At 30.4% G+C, this 15,198-nt stretch overlaps 1 protein-coding gene across 6 annotated transcripts in view; it reads right to left on the bottom strand.

The window, feature by feature from the left end:
• Positions 1-671: 671 nt before the first annotated feature.
• Positions 672-15,198, bottom strand: part of LOC130904013 (paired box protein Pax-5) — a 265,691-nt gene continuing 251,164 nt past the window's right edge. For 3 of the 6 annotated variants that reach the window (XM_057816498.1, XM_057816501.1, XM_057816504.1), the window contains 3 exons: positions 11,288-11,506; positions 8,835-8,942; positions 672-7,733 (listed from right to left, as the gene is read on the bottom strand). In XM_057816498.1, coding sequence (XP_057672481.1) covers positions 7,507-7,733; positions 8,835-8,942; positions 11,288-11,506 — 554 coding nt within the window. In that variant the 3' untranslated portion in view covers positions 672-7,506. Of the gene's footprint in view, positions 7,734-8,834; positions 8,946-9,196; positions 9,410-11,287; positions 11,507-15,198 lie in introns of those variants that run through there. The other 3 variants (XM_057816500.1, XM_057816499.1, XM_057816502.1) reach the window with 2 other exon arrangements.

Here is a 15,198-nt window from a genome sequence, read left to right as displayed (position 1 = left end):
GGGTCTTCATCAACCGAATGGAGCCAGTAAACAACTTAATGTCATAATCAACACATCGGGATCGTGACAAGTGAAATAAACGGTGAATTCAAATAAATTGGTATCAGTGAAAATCTTGGTGGGTAAATGTTACTGAGTGAATGATTAAATAAGATACACCGTGTGTATGAGTTCACCCAACCGTTTTATGATCAAAAACTGTTTAAATAAAAAAAAAAACATTATAATATTTATGGAAAAGAAATCATTTTTTTGCCTTGTTGTTTGGTTCTAACCTCCGTAAAGTTGCTGCTGGAGTGAACTAATGTTTGAAAAGAAGATCAATCTGAAGTCACTTGTATTATGCATTAGATTTATTAATGTATAAGTTCCATATGTAAACGGAGTCATCTTCGTAGTGTGCAGCCATTGTTACATTGGAGGTCGTCCTTCTATCTCGTATAACTTTGTCTTGGCTCATGGCCCATGTGATAAATAGCTATTGAATACTCTGGAGTATTCTCATTATTTATAAAAATGGTGTAAACAATAAAATTACTCTTGGCATTAGAAACACATTATACAGTACTTGAAATATTTATTTTGAATTAAAATCTTTATAATTTCTTCTTTTCGCCTTGCACGCAAATGATTTTATTTAGTTTTCTAAGTATGAGAAGTGAAACAACTGATATACTAAATTGACTTTATTTTTCTAAATATAAACTGATGCTTATAAGTAAAAGAGAATGTGACAGGTTTGGTTTAAGGGCAAGACAGGGCCTCTAGTGTGGGCCTATCACATTTTTAAACAATACAAGACTTAAAACACCGTGACAGCGCTTAATAAGATTGCCGTTTCTTTGGTAAATTATTACACATTTTACAAAAGTTGAAACATTATTTACAATTTGTGATTTTTTCTTGAACCTTCAAAATATATTAAAAGATAAACACATTTATCTTCATACTTAAGGGCCATCATGCGAAATATTTACTATTATATATTTATTTATGAACTACCTTCAAAATATTGCTAATAAATAGTGTTACCATAACATTAAGATTTCGAGCAGCATTATATTTGATTCTATAATTTGACTTTTGAATTTATTGTTCCCATAAAAAATCTATGATGGTAACATTTAGAATTTTCGAAAATGAATTAGCATATTAGAGAAATATCCTTTGGTTAGATTAGGTTAGGTATTACTTTTTTGTGTTTCAAAAAATATTCTCAATTCAATCATTATAGAACAGAAAAAGCTAAATAATCATTTCAATTATTATTAATCTAGAGATAATAACATGGTTACATACATAGAAATAATTGAGAAATATATGAACATAGTAAATATAAGCACAATTTGAACCTTAATTATGATACATATAGTTTCAGGACAATCTTTATTCGAATGATTATTTTTGACAAACGAAAAAATTTGAAATGAAAAACCAGGGCTTTTCCGTTTAAAATTTATGAAAAAAATTCCAATATTTATATTATGTATATTAGATTTTCCGACTATCAAGTATGACACATGTAAGCAAGACAATCATCAATATTTGGAACTAATGTCAGTTGCTACATTTAAAGGGCTTATAATTTTATTAATAATTTATAATAAACAAGGATTGTCCTGAAATAAATCCCATTTTGTTTAGAGTTACTCCGAATCGGTGCCAGTTCCAAGGTACAATTAGTAGCGGTATAACCTTTTGACTATGATAATTTCCAACGTATTCTCTCGATTAAAAAGGATGTGTTTGTTTGACAATAATTTGTGGCACTTAGATTCAAAGCAACTCGATTACAGAACCCTATATTTTTTGGTCAAAATTATTGATATGAAAAAATTTTAGTACAATTTCAATTCAAAGTGATATCAGACATTATTTGAATGATTTGAAGTACGTTTCTGTGACTAGTCAATTTTCTTTTTCTTTATGTTGAAATTTTCAGGCGAATTTACAGTCGTAGTGCCGTTAAAATGATTGAATAACAAAAAAATTCTTTAACAATCTGCAACAAAACATCATATTATATGTCTTCTTACAAATTAGTCGTAGACTACCAGAAATAAATTTTAAATCAAAGAATAACTTTTATTCATACAGATGCTATTTTATTAACTCATTATAACTATGTATTGCATATTGGGAGATTATAAACATATAAATTCTTTGCATATGTGAAAGAAACAAAAGCCTACAAAGCGATTCAAATTATATTTAAATGAAAAACAAGAAGATGGAATATATTTTCAAGCTAATTTCACTATAATTCTTATCAAAATATAATAACAAGAGTCTATATTTTACAATAATATATAGTTTTTCTAGTATGCATATTGAAGGTATCTGTAGTTTCAAAATTCAAATAGAAATTTATCGTCAGTACTTTGCGATAATGATGAGGGTCTTATCCATCAAAATGGAATGTTTAAATGTTCATTTTGAAAAAGTTGCCAGGAAAATCAATCCAATGTCTGTGACAAGAATTACGTATTTCCAGCTTTTCACAAATCTCTCTCTCTCTCTCTCTCTCTCTCTCTCTCTCTATGCTTGCAGAAGTATAATGGATACAAAAATTATTGTAATAATCAAAATCACCACATTTGACGCACAGAATATTCACATTTCTTAGTTGAAAAATAAAAGACTTCCTAGTGTCACTATTTGATGTGAATTTGGATCTAAAAAAAATTACTCCTTTCACACTGTATTTTAAGTAGACGCATGAATGGTACATTGTGAATAGATTTTCCCATTAAGACCATAATAAAATAAATAACTAATTGGAGTCGATACGAAGTATGAACAGAGTATATGAGTTTTATAATGCGTGACATAAATCAACGAAATAGATCGTAGTACTTACTAACAATAATTTCAAAGCAATAGTCCTATAGCACCTTAATAAAATATTCACATTTCGTAATGACAAGAAATGATCTAGATCCTAGGATTTATCCAGTGAAAACATGGTTAAAACATATATGTAGCATATATTTGTATTACATGAACATTGATAAATTATCCAACAGAACCTATGGAAGTTATTATAGACTTAGTTCCACGGGACATTGTCGTAAAAAGACGTACCAACGCTTTTATGATCAGGATAGTCAAAGATGAATTAAAAACAGGAGAAAGACAAACTCAGGAGGATGGAAGGTTAAAAAATGCCCACCACCCAGTATTGTTTAGTAACAAAAATAATTGGGATATGATATGTATTACTCAACTGGAGTTTATTAAGGAAATGATTTTCTAGATAATAAGGTTTCAGAAAAAAGTTATAAGTATACTTTGTGCCAAAAGCATATCGCCGTATTTCAATACTTCTCACCATCAGCTAACAATTTACATTGTGGTCAGGAAATATATTGTTCTTACTACAAGATATAGTACAATATCATTATTTAGTAGTTGCCTCGCGTTATTCAAGAAAACTTTCAATGAACAGTTGAAATTCCTGTTCAGAATATACCGCTCGACGACGATTTATTAATATAACCATCATTTCGAGCTTATGAATTTCATTGATTTATCAATACAAAATTGGAAATGTATCAAATGTACATAGCACGTTATAACATGTTATAAAAAGTTAAACACGTTAGAGACTATCAAATATTTCTCCATATATACGTTTTTTATTGTTCCCTTAAATTGGTTATAAATCCACATATAACGCAACAAAAGCTTGCAACAACTTCATTGTTTACCAAAAATTACTTGCAATCAATTACGGTCTCTTGGTAATATTCCAAAGTTTGTGAAGTGGGCTCCATATAAATTAACGCAATCTGCAGTTCTCTCTTCATCAATCAAATCTGCTGGTGGCATATTGTTAGCAGAAATCAAATATGAGTTGGAGGAGGAATTATTTATTAACATCTACCAACCATCACAAGTGAAGTATTCACAGAATTGGAAAAGGAGGACTGAGCTTTGAGAAAAAAAGAAAATATTTATCACGATAGCGCACGACCAGATGGTGCAAGAATCACGGTGGAAATACTAGAAAAGTCGTAATAGGAAGTTTTCCCATAAACACATAGATATTTTTTCTCTTGAGAAACAATTCAACAACTGATGATCTCAAAATTGAAAATAGTTTTAGAGAAACCGATTGATATGTCCACAGTTAAATTGGATGCGTATTCTGACGAACTGTCCTTCTAAATAACACGTTAATTTGTTGGTCAGATAATGGAGGTTATAGTGCAAACAAAGTCGAGGTTGTCGAATTATTCAAATATAGCGAAAACTTAAAATATTCCACTTTATTTAGACACCTGCAAGTTTCTAACAATTTTTCGAATACTTCAGTATGTTACCAGATACATTAAAATACATTTGAGAAAAAATCGATCCCTATCATGGTAGTTTTTTGCGTAATATCCCATGAAGATTTATTTTCATAATTCAAAAAATTGTTTCGACATCTATTTTATGTTTATGTATACACAATGTTACAGCTGGAATATTAAAATTCAATTTGTTCACTATCTCACTTGTTTCGACAGGGATACTCCGTTTTTTCCATCTATTCAAGTGTAGCCTAGTTCTTTATCCACAAGAGGCTGAGCTCAATAGAGATTGGAGCGATGATAAATTCTATAGCTATTATTAAAATGATATCTTTTCTATAAATTATTATATTATTGAAAAGTACAACAAGTATATTCGTTGCTATAGATTTAACTACAGGGGCAAGATATTCAATCATTAATCTGAGTATTTAGATATTAGTTATTACCATTTCTCCAAAAAACGGAAAAATAACACATTTTGCACCAATCACAATGAGTACATTGCTTTCCACTTAGTAATTTCCATGTCAGTTACATAAGCAAAGTATTTTGATTATTTGATAAATTAAGTTAAATGTGAATATTTCGAATTCATAAGCTTTTATGTGATGTATGTTTGATAGATCATTTTAAGGAATATCAAACGTCTCTCGTATAGTTACCGCTTAAGTTATTAGTACTGATCTTGCCAGTTGGTTCTTAGAATTTTAAACTCCCCCTCAAAATAAAATAAAGAGCATATTCAAGATACAAAGGAAAATAATAACTCAAAAAATAAGAAAATATACGTATTAAAAAAGTTCTACCTGTGTACCTAGATTATATTCTCCCGATAGCTTTAGAAAAAATCCTTGATTCCGTCCATTTTTTTCCATTAGTTGCATTATCAAGAATGCTGTTAATAACATTAAAATCCTGATTCTGGAATTTATTGCTGCATATCAATAATGAAACAACTCCAATTTGACTGAAGTATTTCACAAACAAAAATGAATCCATGAAAAATATGAGTTTTGCCTCTAATATATAAAACAAATTTGTATTTATACAAGATGTTTCCGTGTTTCCTCAGTATTCTAAAATATTGTAGTGGGCGCTTCGTCTCTCCATAAGACGTTCTTATAATATGTGTGATAATTCTTGTAGTTAATGAGAAATATTTTATTATTTTAATACAAGTAACAACATGTGTTACACATAAAGGAAAAATAGTCAGAGTATATGTTCAAAATGTGCTAGACGTCTAACGAATTGCCGAATACGTTCAAATATACGAGGCTGGTTACCAATAACATTCCACCCTTGTTTGATACGATTTTGAAGATCTTTTAGGTTCAATATCGGGGTTGTGTGAATGAGCGATTTTCGATACCCCCCCCCCACCACACGTAACTACAGAAGATTTTATTTAGGTAACCTGGGGGGACACGGGTGCGGAACTCCTCGTCTGATCTAATGGTCTAGAGAAGCATTATTTATAAACTAGCGTACAATCACTGCAAAATGTAGCCCACCGTCATGCATGAGCCACATGCACTTTCTAATAATAAATATACATCCTCCAAAAGAACTGGAAGTTTATTTTCTTGAAAATGACATGTCTGACTGGTCAACCTTGCAGAACGAAAAGATTTTCCTATATAAGTTTCGATGATTCTAAGCCAAACATTGACCGAAAAGTAGTGTTGGAACCGTGCTACAACTGTTGCATGTCGATTTACATCTGCCCATATGTGGTCATTATAAAAATTCATAATAACGTATCTTTAAAAGTTGGCTTCATATGTAAACAGAATAAAAATTAGAATTGTTTGAAATTTTATTCAAATTCCATTGGCAATATTGTGTACGGAGCGGATAGATAGTAGGTAGCAATTGAGTTGAACGCGATATGGATGCAATGAATTATCTCTTCGAATATTCCAAATAATTATGTTACCAACATTAGCTTCATCAGCAATTTTTCGGATATTCGTTTCTGAATGCGGGTCAATAATTTGAATAATCTGGTTAGTCATTTGTGAAATTCTCACATGACTAGGTCATCTAATAATATTCTTCGATTTAGCATGATAGCTTACAGTCAGAGCTCATTTATTACAAACAATTCAGCACCCTTTATCGCATTAATGACAAAACTTATCTCATATATTTATAGTAAATTCTCGTCCTAAATTGAAGTGACGTTGCGCCTAGTACAATATTTTATATTACTTACGAAACACCCTGTATAGCTCAAAGTTTAAATAGCAACTGTTGAAAAGAAGTGTAAATAAGTTATTCAATTCAATATTTTGCTTAATCTGAAATTTATTTCTTCTTAGTCTAATTGATATGATAACGTGCGATTACAAATAAAATATAATAAAACATATCTTTGGTGTATCTTAGTCGCTAAAATATGATAAAATAAAATATACTATAGACAATAAAAACACATTAAAAATTATAGTGTAAATAAATAACATAGATTCTTCGTAGTATTCTGAGACCAATGTATATTTTACAATAAGTATTTTCATGATTTCAATTTATCTAAACACAAGTAATTTTACAAAAACAAATACTACAAATATCTTATCTACACGCGTTCATTATTCTTCCGTACAGATTCCACATTTATACTCATTCTTTCTTTTCTGATTATAGGACGTCATTTTATTTTTGATTAGATGTTGTTTCAGAAGAGCATCAGTATCGAAAGGTCATACAAAGGTCAAGCATACAAATTGGAAACAGTAGTAAAATAAAAGTTGGAAAAATACCACAAACTGCTAAATTTTTTAGATTTAAGTTGGTTTTTATCATTAAAATTTACTATGGTCAATTCTCAAACTAATAAGCAAGTTTATGACCATATCGTACTTTGTTCATACGGATTTTGTCGATTTTAGACTTGGAAACATTCTATTGGTATTATTATCATAAGTATAGATTCGATAATTTATCATGTGTTGAATCTATTTTTAATACATGAAATCAATGACCATTTTTATGTGACAGTAGGATTATTTGAAATTACACTTAGGTAAAAGCAATCCTTAAATGATACTGTACTATTCATTTAAAATATGTACATATACTTTTTCGCACTCGACAGTCATGAATCTCATAAAATTAAAACCCTTGTATTTTTATATTCAATCCAACCGAAATAAAATAGACATCCCATTCTACATTCTAGTAACAGCTAGCGGCGAATAACCTAAGCTAAGTTTACATTGTGGTTAAAAATGTTCTCTGTTTTCAAACAGGCGCTTCCACTTTCAGTAGGAGAGTTTGCTGAAGCCAAAGAATTAGCTCTAGTCGCCGCTAGAGGACTCCGACTGCTTTGGTCTGTATTTGTATTTGAGTTTATGAAACCGAGCTGTGTTGGTTCATTATTGTTGATTCCGTTGGGGGTAATATCGTTGTTATAATAGTACGCGCTATCTGAAACAAAATGGATATCAGTATAATATACCTAGATAAGTTATAAATTATTGATAAGTAATTGTAAATTATTGCTAAAGAAATTAACAGAGTGGATTATATATAATTAGATTTTGTCTTAACATGAATGTATTCACTTTCAAATTAAGGTACAGTATAAAGCACAATCTAATTCTCAAATGTATAAGGTTCGTTCCAACCCATCAAAAAACCGTCCTGTGACAATTTTGCGCAATAGAGATTACGTTTTCCAACCGGGCAGCTACCATTACACGAACGATTCTGTTTTGTGTTCCAACCGAGTTAGGTATCGTTTGTGAACAGTTTCTGGGACGGTCTTTCCATTACTTGGTTGATAACAATTTAAAAGCTTGCAGTATTCGTTCTAAGAACCGACTAGACTAACAGGTTGGAGAAACCCATTAATTTCAAATTCCTGTGTGGTAGAATAATACACTAAAATAGTGTAAGAACGGTCTGGATTTATCTCCTGCATGTTCTAAATTAAATGCTTCGCATAATCGCATGAAATTGCGATATATAATAAATATAAACAAACAGAGGTCAGTTAAAACTGAAAAATTTGACAGCCAATCCAAAGGTATTGTAAAATTGTCAAAACTGTGAGCTCACAAAGCTCTGAACGTCTTTCACTTTTCTACCCGTAACACTTACTATTCATGTTATTGAATTGGTCTAATAGTTATCAAAACTATTTAGCCATTGTAGTTGATAATAAACCCGATGCCAAACTTTCAGATGAAGATGAAAATTCACCTCCATGTTAGTGGAAGAATAGGGTTTATACTCCATTTAGGAACAATCAGTATAAGAAATGATATGAGGATTGAATATATTGGGTTTATTAATTTAGAGTTCAATTAGATACTGATACAAAAAATTGTTGATGTGCTGTATTTATTCATCCTATTTTCAATGTATTAATGTATTTACTGTAAAATGAATTATCTTTATCCGACCATAAACTTTCTTTGCTATTTACCTTAAATACCTAACTAATTGAATATAGATATAATTATGAAGATATTAGAAACTTTACAAGTTTTTCCAAAATGACTACAATACTCACTATTTACTTACTGAGTAACCCGCTAGACGCACTACCATATCCGTAAGTGCCGTATGCCGCGCCATACTGGCTGTAGGCTGTGCTGTAAGCGTAATCAGTTCCTGGTACCATCGTAGTCCCTGCTGAAACAACATGTAAATTCAAAACTATTGAACTTTGATGAAAACGATGAAACATTTGTTGTTTTGAAGCTTTATTAAGGAACACTAACACTAAATTAATAGAGAATTAAAATAATTAGAACCCGAATAAACAGTAAATATCATATTAATTTAAAAGTTTTTTACCTATGTTGATAAGAATGTGAAGTATATCTAGGAGACCATAAGTTGTAGAGATTTTGTATAAAAACATGTAGTAAAGTAAAGAAGACCGTGGATTTACATTTTAATTATTATTAATTTAATTACATTTAGATATAAGTTTTTTATTTTTTTTATTGTTCCATCAAACCTATCTTAGTGTGATATGTGTAATTCTTGGTGTTAAAAAATTTAAAGAAAATATTTTGATATGAATTTCTTCATACTAATGTCGAGAAATTATGCCTTAATATGAAAACAAATTTAGTTATCTTGATCGCAACCTGAAATATCGAATAAGATAATTTAATTATCAGTTTTTAGACAGATGCTATTTTAACTATTATTAATTTCCAAATAATAGAACCAGTTTCAAGTACACTGGCCGAATAATCAATGTAATATGTAATATATCTAATAATCAATAATAATAAGATTCATTGATTAAATACTTCTGGAAGCAGTATAATTTGTTTTCGTTATACATAATTATAAATGAAGTCACAGAACTATTAAAGAATATTTTGGTCCTAAGAGAGCATGAGTGTCATTCGAGAATTTGCTGATAAAATAATCCAAAGTTTGTATAATATTTTCAAATCTTATAATGTATGATACCAAGAAAAAGCGAACAAGAAGAACAAAGGGCATAGTTTTAGTAAGAACCAAAAGTATCTCTAAGAGATTGTTTCTTATCGACGTTGCCAATGGCAACTAAGTGGTTAGTGGCATTTGGAAGAATATTTGGAATGTGAATAGTTGAACTTCTACCATAGTAACCTCAATTGGAGTTACTTCTAACAAATATTGAAAGGTAGGCTTGAGTGGTACCTAAAACGAATAGCGTCAAATCAGGAATGTCTATTTTATCTTCAGTGATGAGACCCAGGTCTGAATATGAATCCTTGATGGCTGAGTGAGAATGAGTAATTTGAAGTTTTCTCTTTCAATTTGAAAATCATGTCAGTCGATTGTCGACTAACTTTGGGTATTTGTTTGGAATTGTATTTGAAATTATCAGTAGAACATACAAAACATTGTATAGAATCGTTCGAATAATCGATATACAAATACAAGTTAATACATCCGAGAACTATTGAAACCTCATCACGGAACACTTCACAATCCAGATTTTTGGCAAGAGAGATTGAGGTTGCACAGATTCATATGTCTCAGGAGAATATTAACCAACTAATTATGAATAGGTCTAGATGCGTTAGAGAATGTAAACGCATCAACCTTTTATTGAAGTTGATGAAAAAAAACTTGGATAACGCTTACGATTGGAGTAAATTTTGATTAATTTCCACATTATTAAATCCCTGTCGGTATACATGGTAGAAGAGGATGCGGATAAGTAATTACTGAATCCCATAATTTTTTCAAATATTACTAAATATTTAATATTTTATACCATACATATTATAACTTATAACTTTTGTTTCCGGTACAATCAATAATTCATTCATCATCTGGATAGGAATTTTCTCAAATTTTTAAGATAATAATTTGTAAATGTTTTACGAGATGTAAATAAGTGAGGCGATTAATAAAATGAATAGTGGATTCCTTGAAGGAATGTTGATCATCTAATAATTCACTTAAACTACTTGTCTAGCAAAATAGACGCAAACCTAAGCATGGGCAGCACTTGGTTTGCTGTAATGGGAACTATGTAGCGATAGATAGAGCCACGACGCCGAGTATAATGTAATGTCGTGGAAGCTATGAAAGATGGCGGGTGGCTCCATCGATTACTGAAGAAACAAGAGCTATGTTTTAGATATTTCTGGAAAGAGTAGTTAACTGTAACTGGACACAAATTTCTAGTCCGAAATTGTCTATTACTAGACAGAAAGTTTGGGCAACGTTCTAGAATTACTGCAAGATTCTATACAAGGCAGTAGCTCAGAGTTGAGCAGTCAATTTAATATTGAAGATCCAAGCAATATGTAAGTATTGTCTCTGATTAACGTTTACGTTCATGATAAAAATCTTGGATACATATTTTGGTATTACAGATTGTTGTTTAGAATTATTACTGGAGCAGGAACAATATTGATAGTTGAAAGCTGTGGACCCGTTGGGAAAGTTCGATGCAAAATACGGGTATCACGTGAATTAATCCAATTATTTTTTCTTCGTCAGTAAATTAAATTTACCTGTGGTCGAGTAACCAAAATTGGGCAACATCGTCGTATAATGTTGAGATGCTCCATTGGAAGGCTGGAGCACTGTTAAAGCCGCTGGATCAGGTGATCCTGTATGAGACGCGGGTTGACTTCCTGGTTCTGCGGGTAACGCGAGCGGTAATCCAGGTGATGAACCATCCACAGCAGCACCCAGACCGACAACGCCACTGTATGGAGAACTAGTTTCAGCTACAGCATGCAATAACAAAAAACCAAATTAGCAAAAAAAAACAAAATTATAAATTAAATAAATAAAACAAAAACATGCTCAAAATTAAAATGTGAACTTGATAAATTGGACGTGAATAGATGCTAACAAACTTAACATAGCTTCAATGTATACCTATTTTTGTAGATGTAAATCGAGTTTAATTCTATTCCAAGGCTCTAAAATTGTTTTGTTTTTCAAACTTTAAGCTCAATCAAATTGTAAAAGCTTTTAATTTCAAGCTCAATTGGCAGCTGCTTCGCTGTAAGAATATTTTGTTCTTTCCTTTTATTATTTGAAATTCATCTACTTTTTCTCTGGGTACTTTGAGAATGGTTTCACTATCTATTCATTGTATTTCTAGCTGATGAAAGAATTTTTCATTCAAGTGAATAAGTAAATCATCTAATAGCATTTTGAACCAATAAACCCATTCTAGGTAAATATAGGCAATGTAGTAGCAGATGCCTGTCTTTTGAAAATAAACTCTTCAACTTCAAGGTAAACGCTTGAAATACAATATGACAAATAAGAATGTATTGTCTGAGAAATGTAATAATAATTACAACGCAACCAATATATTGCTTGAATCAAATTTTAGTCTAAACTACCTGAGCTTACACAAAACTAAAATTATTTTACATACCAATTCTAGAAAAATAAAATTCAGGAAATATATAAGAAAATTTGAAGTATCTGAAATATTCTGACATGTTTGAATATATGTCCAGACAAAGAATATATGTAGCAGTTCCTTATAGCAAAAATGGTGCATTATAAACCATTTTGACTGAAAATGAGGCTGAAATAATTATGTCGGCATTTGAATACCAATAACAAATTGGTACAATAATTCTGTTTAATTATCTGATCATATTAATCAAATGGATACAATTTAATTTAAGAACAAATATCCAAAAGCATTATATTATTAGTAGCTATTTTTGCCATGGTAATATGAACATAGTAAGTAGATGTGTGAACTAGCAAATGAATTTAGTGGGCAATTGTTAATTACAATTACTAATAAGTTAGTATCTCGTTTAATTAGGGTGCCCAATGACAGATGATGTAAACACAGTAAACCACATAATGACTACTCTAAATAAACGTAAATACATGCAAGTGAAACATAAAAGACATGCAAATAGCAGGAGCGTGTCTAGTCCAGGTGCTGGCAGAAGTTCAATAATTGACAATTTCATTTTTTATTTCATGATGCAGCAATAATATAATTACACAAAAAGTAGAATTGTGACGCTGGTTAGATATGTAATCAATTCAGTAACAGTACAACAACAACAAATACAGAAGAAAACAACTTTAAAAATTGTTCACATACGAGAAATCGTTATTAAATGAAGAGAATGACGGTACTACCAAATAAGCGCGAATACGGCAGATCGCTGTTACAGTAAATGTTTCTGCAATAAATGCAGTGCTTCACGCTAATTGAAACAAATCAGTATAGCCGTAGCCTTAATTAACATCAAAACAAAAATATTATATATAACAGTAGAGACACAAATATTAGCAGAAAGCGTTTTAAAAATAGTCGAAGAGATGTTTTCAATTACCCGGGCGCTCGTCAAAAATGAATAACGAAAATAGTTGGTATTTATGTGATTGCCAAAACTGTAGACATTGATAAAGATGCGTATGCCAAAATCACATAAAGAATTTAACGAATAATAATTTTTATGCTTAATACTTTCTCCAAAATTATTTCAATTCATTAACAAGAAGCTTGCAAAAATATTTATATTGATACTTGATGCCATTAAAAAAGACCCAAACTTATTGGAACGAAAGATATCACGTTACGTATCGGATATAATATTAAAAAACAAGATTTAGTTAGTTGAAGCACAGAAAAGGGAGTGGTACGCCTCTTGAAGAAGCTGTTGGAAGAAAACCTCCAACAATGTTTTAAATAATAAAAGATTTGCTTGGAGCGTTGATGGAATATAGGAAGAATGTGAATTTAGAATAAAACATTGTTATTTATTAGCTGTACCTTGTATAGAGGAATGGAAAAATCCATAATTTTAATGAAAAATGTGTATTGATTCATTTCTATTCTTATACTAAAATTCTTACAATTCAAGATAAAAAATGTAAGGTTGAATAATAGTTTAATAAACGAAAAAGTTGAAATAGCAATGAATAAGGACTTTGGTAGTAAATTAACATTAAATAAAATTATTATTGAAAAAATTGTGGCCTCTATCATAATATTGTCCGATATTGACTAACGTGATGTATGGATATTCTGAATATTCATGACATGAATAATAATTTCTTGTCATTATTATTGGAATTTAAGAGTCAATTAAGAATATTAAAAATTTGAATTTCATTTATGAAGTCTCTAAATTGAAAATATGAATTTTGTACAAGTTCTTGAGTTCTTTTATCATCTATAAGTTGTGAGAATTCTCTTTTATTCGTATTTGATTTTGTTCCAAAAATTTGCGTACATTCTTAATGAAATGTAAAACTCCAGCCTTAGTCATAAAGTACTATTAAATATGATCATCTTTATAATAATTTTTACGTTTACAAATAACACATAACACAATATTTATTTGTAAAATACAAGAGCGTTAATAAACAATGAGAGAAAAAAAACATAGTTTCAGTTATTGCTTATGAATAAAATACAAAAATCAATTCTCACACTAGTAAAATCTTTAATTGGGTCTATTGGTAATGATTAATAACTACATTTAATGTTATAGATAATAAATACAATGTTTTAATCAATATTATGCTTTTATTTATTATCTGAAATTCAGATGTTACTGGAATTGTATATAGTTCTTCTTATATATCGTGCACGAATAAGTTTTCCACATTAAATAGGATAGATATTGAGCATATTTTAGGTCGTACACATTTTGTTGTGGTACGAGGGTTACTACTCATGTTTTGAGATAGACAAATATAAACAAATATTGAATATGCTTTTGTTGTTTTTCAATATAATCTCCATTAAAATCAATAAACTTTTCTATGTGTTCGAACCTTATGTTAAAGCATTTTTTTCATTCCGCTTGAGTTACCTCATAAACAATGATTTCAACGCATCTATCACTTCTTCAGGTGTAGAAAAACGTTGACCTCGCAATTTATTTCTGATCTGCGGGAATAAAATTGAAATCATTTGGTGCCAAACAAGGACTGTAGAACGGATTACCCATAAATTCTATGTATGGATTGCTCAAAAACGTTTCTGTATGAAATGATGTGTGAGACCAATTCAGAATTGACGTTGCATTACTGGAATGGTGACGACATGTCCACTTATTCTGACAAAACAGGGCGACCATTTGCTCCGACATGCTTTGTACGCGAACAACTTTTTTTGGATTTGGTTCGTCTTGAAAGACACATATAGTGGATTGTTGTTTAGTTTCGTGTTAGTATACATAGATCCATGATTGAACTGTAACGAAGTGCGACCTCGATTGACTTCAGGAAACCAGCGGAACACACGGTGGCTAGAGATGGTGTGTCTTCACCTAAAGTCGAAGCGAGTTGATCGACACACTGCTGTTGGTTTAATCCACGTCGAAATTATTAGAAAGTCATTTCATGAAAATATTGAATAGAATATGAAAATAGAATCTTTTGACCAATATGAATGTTTCAAGTAATTATAAAGATCTTA

The sequence above is a fragment of the Diorhabda carinulata genome, chromosome 2 (assembly GCF_026250575.1).
Source record: "Diorhabda carinulata isolate Delta chromosome 2, icDioCari1.1, whole genome shotgun sequence".
Taxonomy (NCBI): domain Eukaryota; kingdom Metazoa; phylum Arthropoda; class Insecta; order Coleoptera; family Chrysomelidae; genus Diorhabda; species Diorhabda carinulata.
This window is presented reverse-complemented; position numbering and strand designations above follow the sequence as displayed.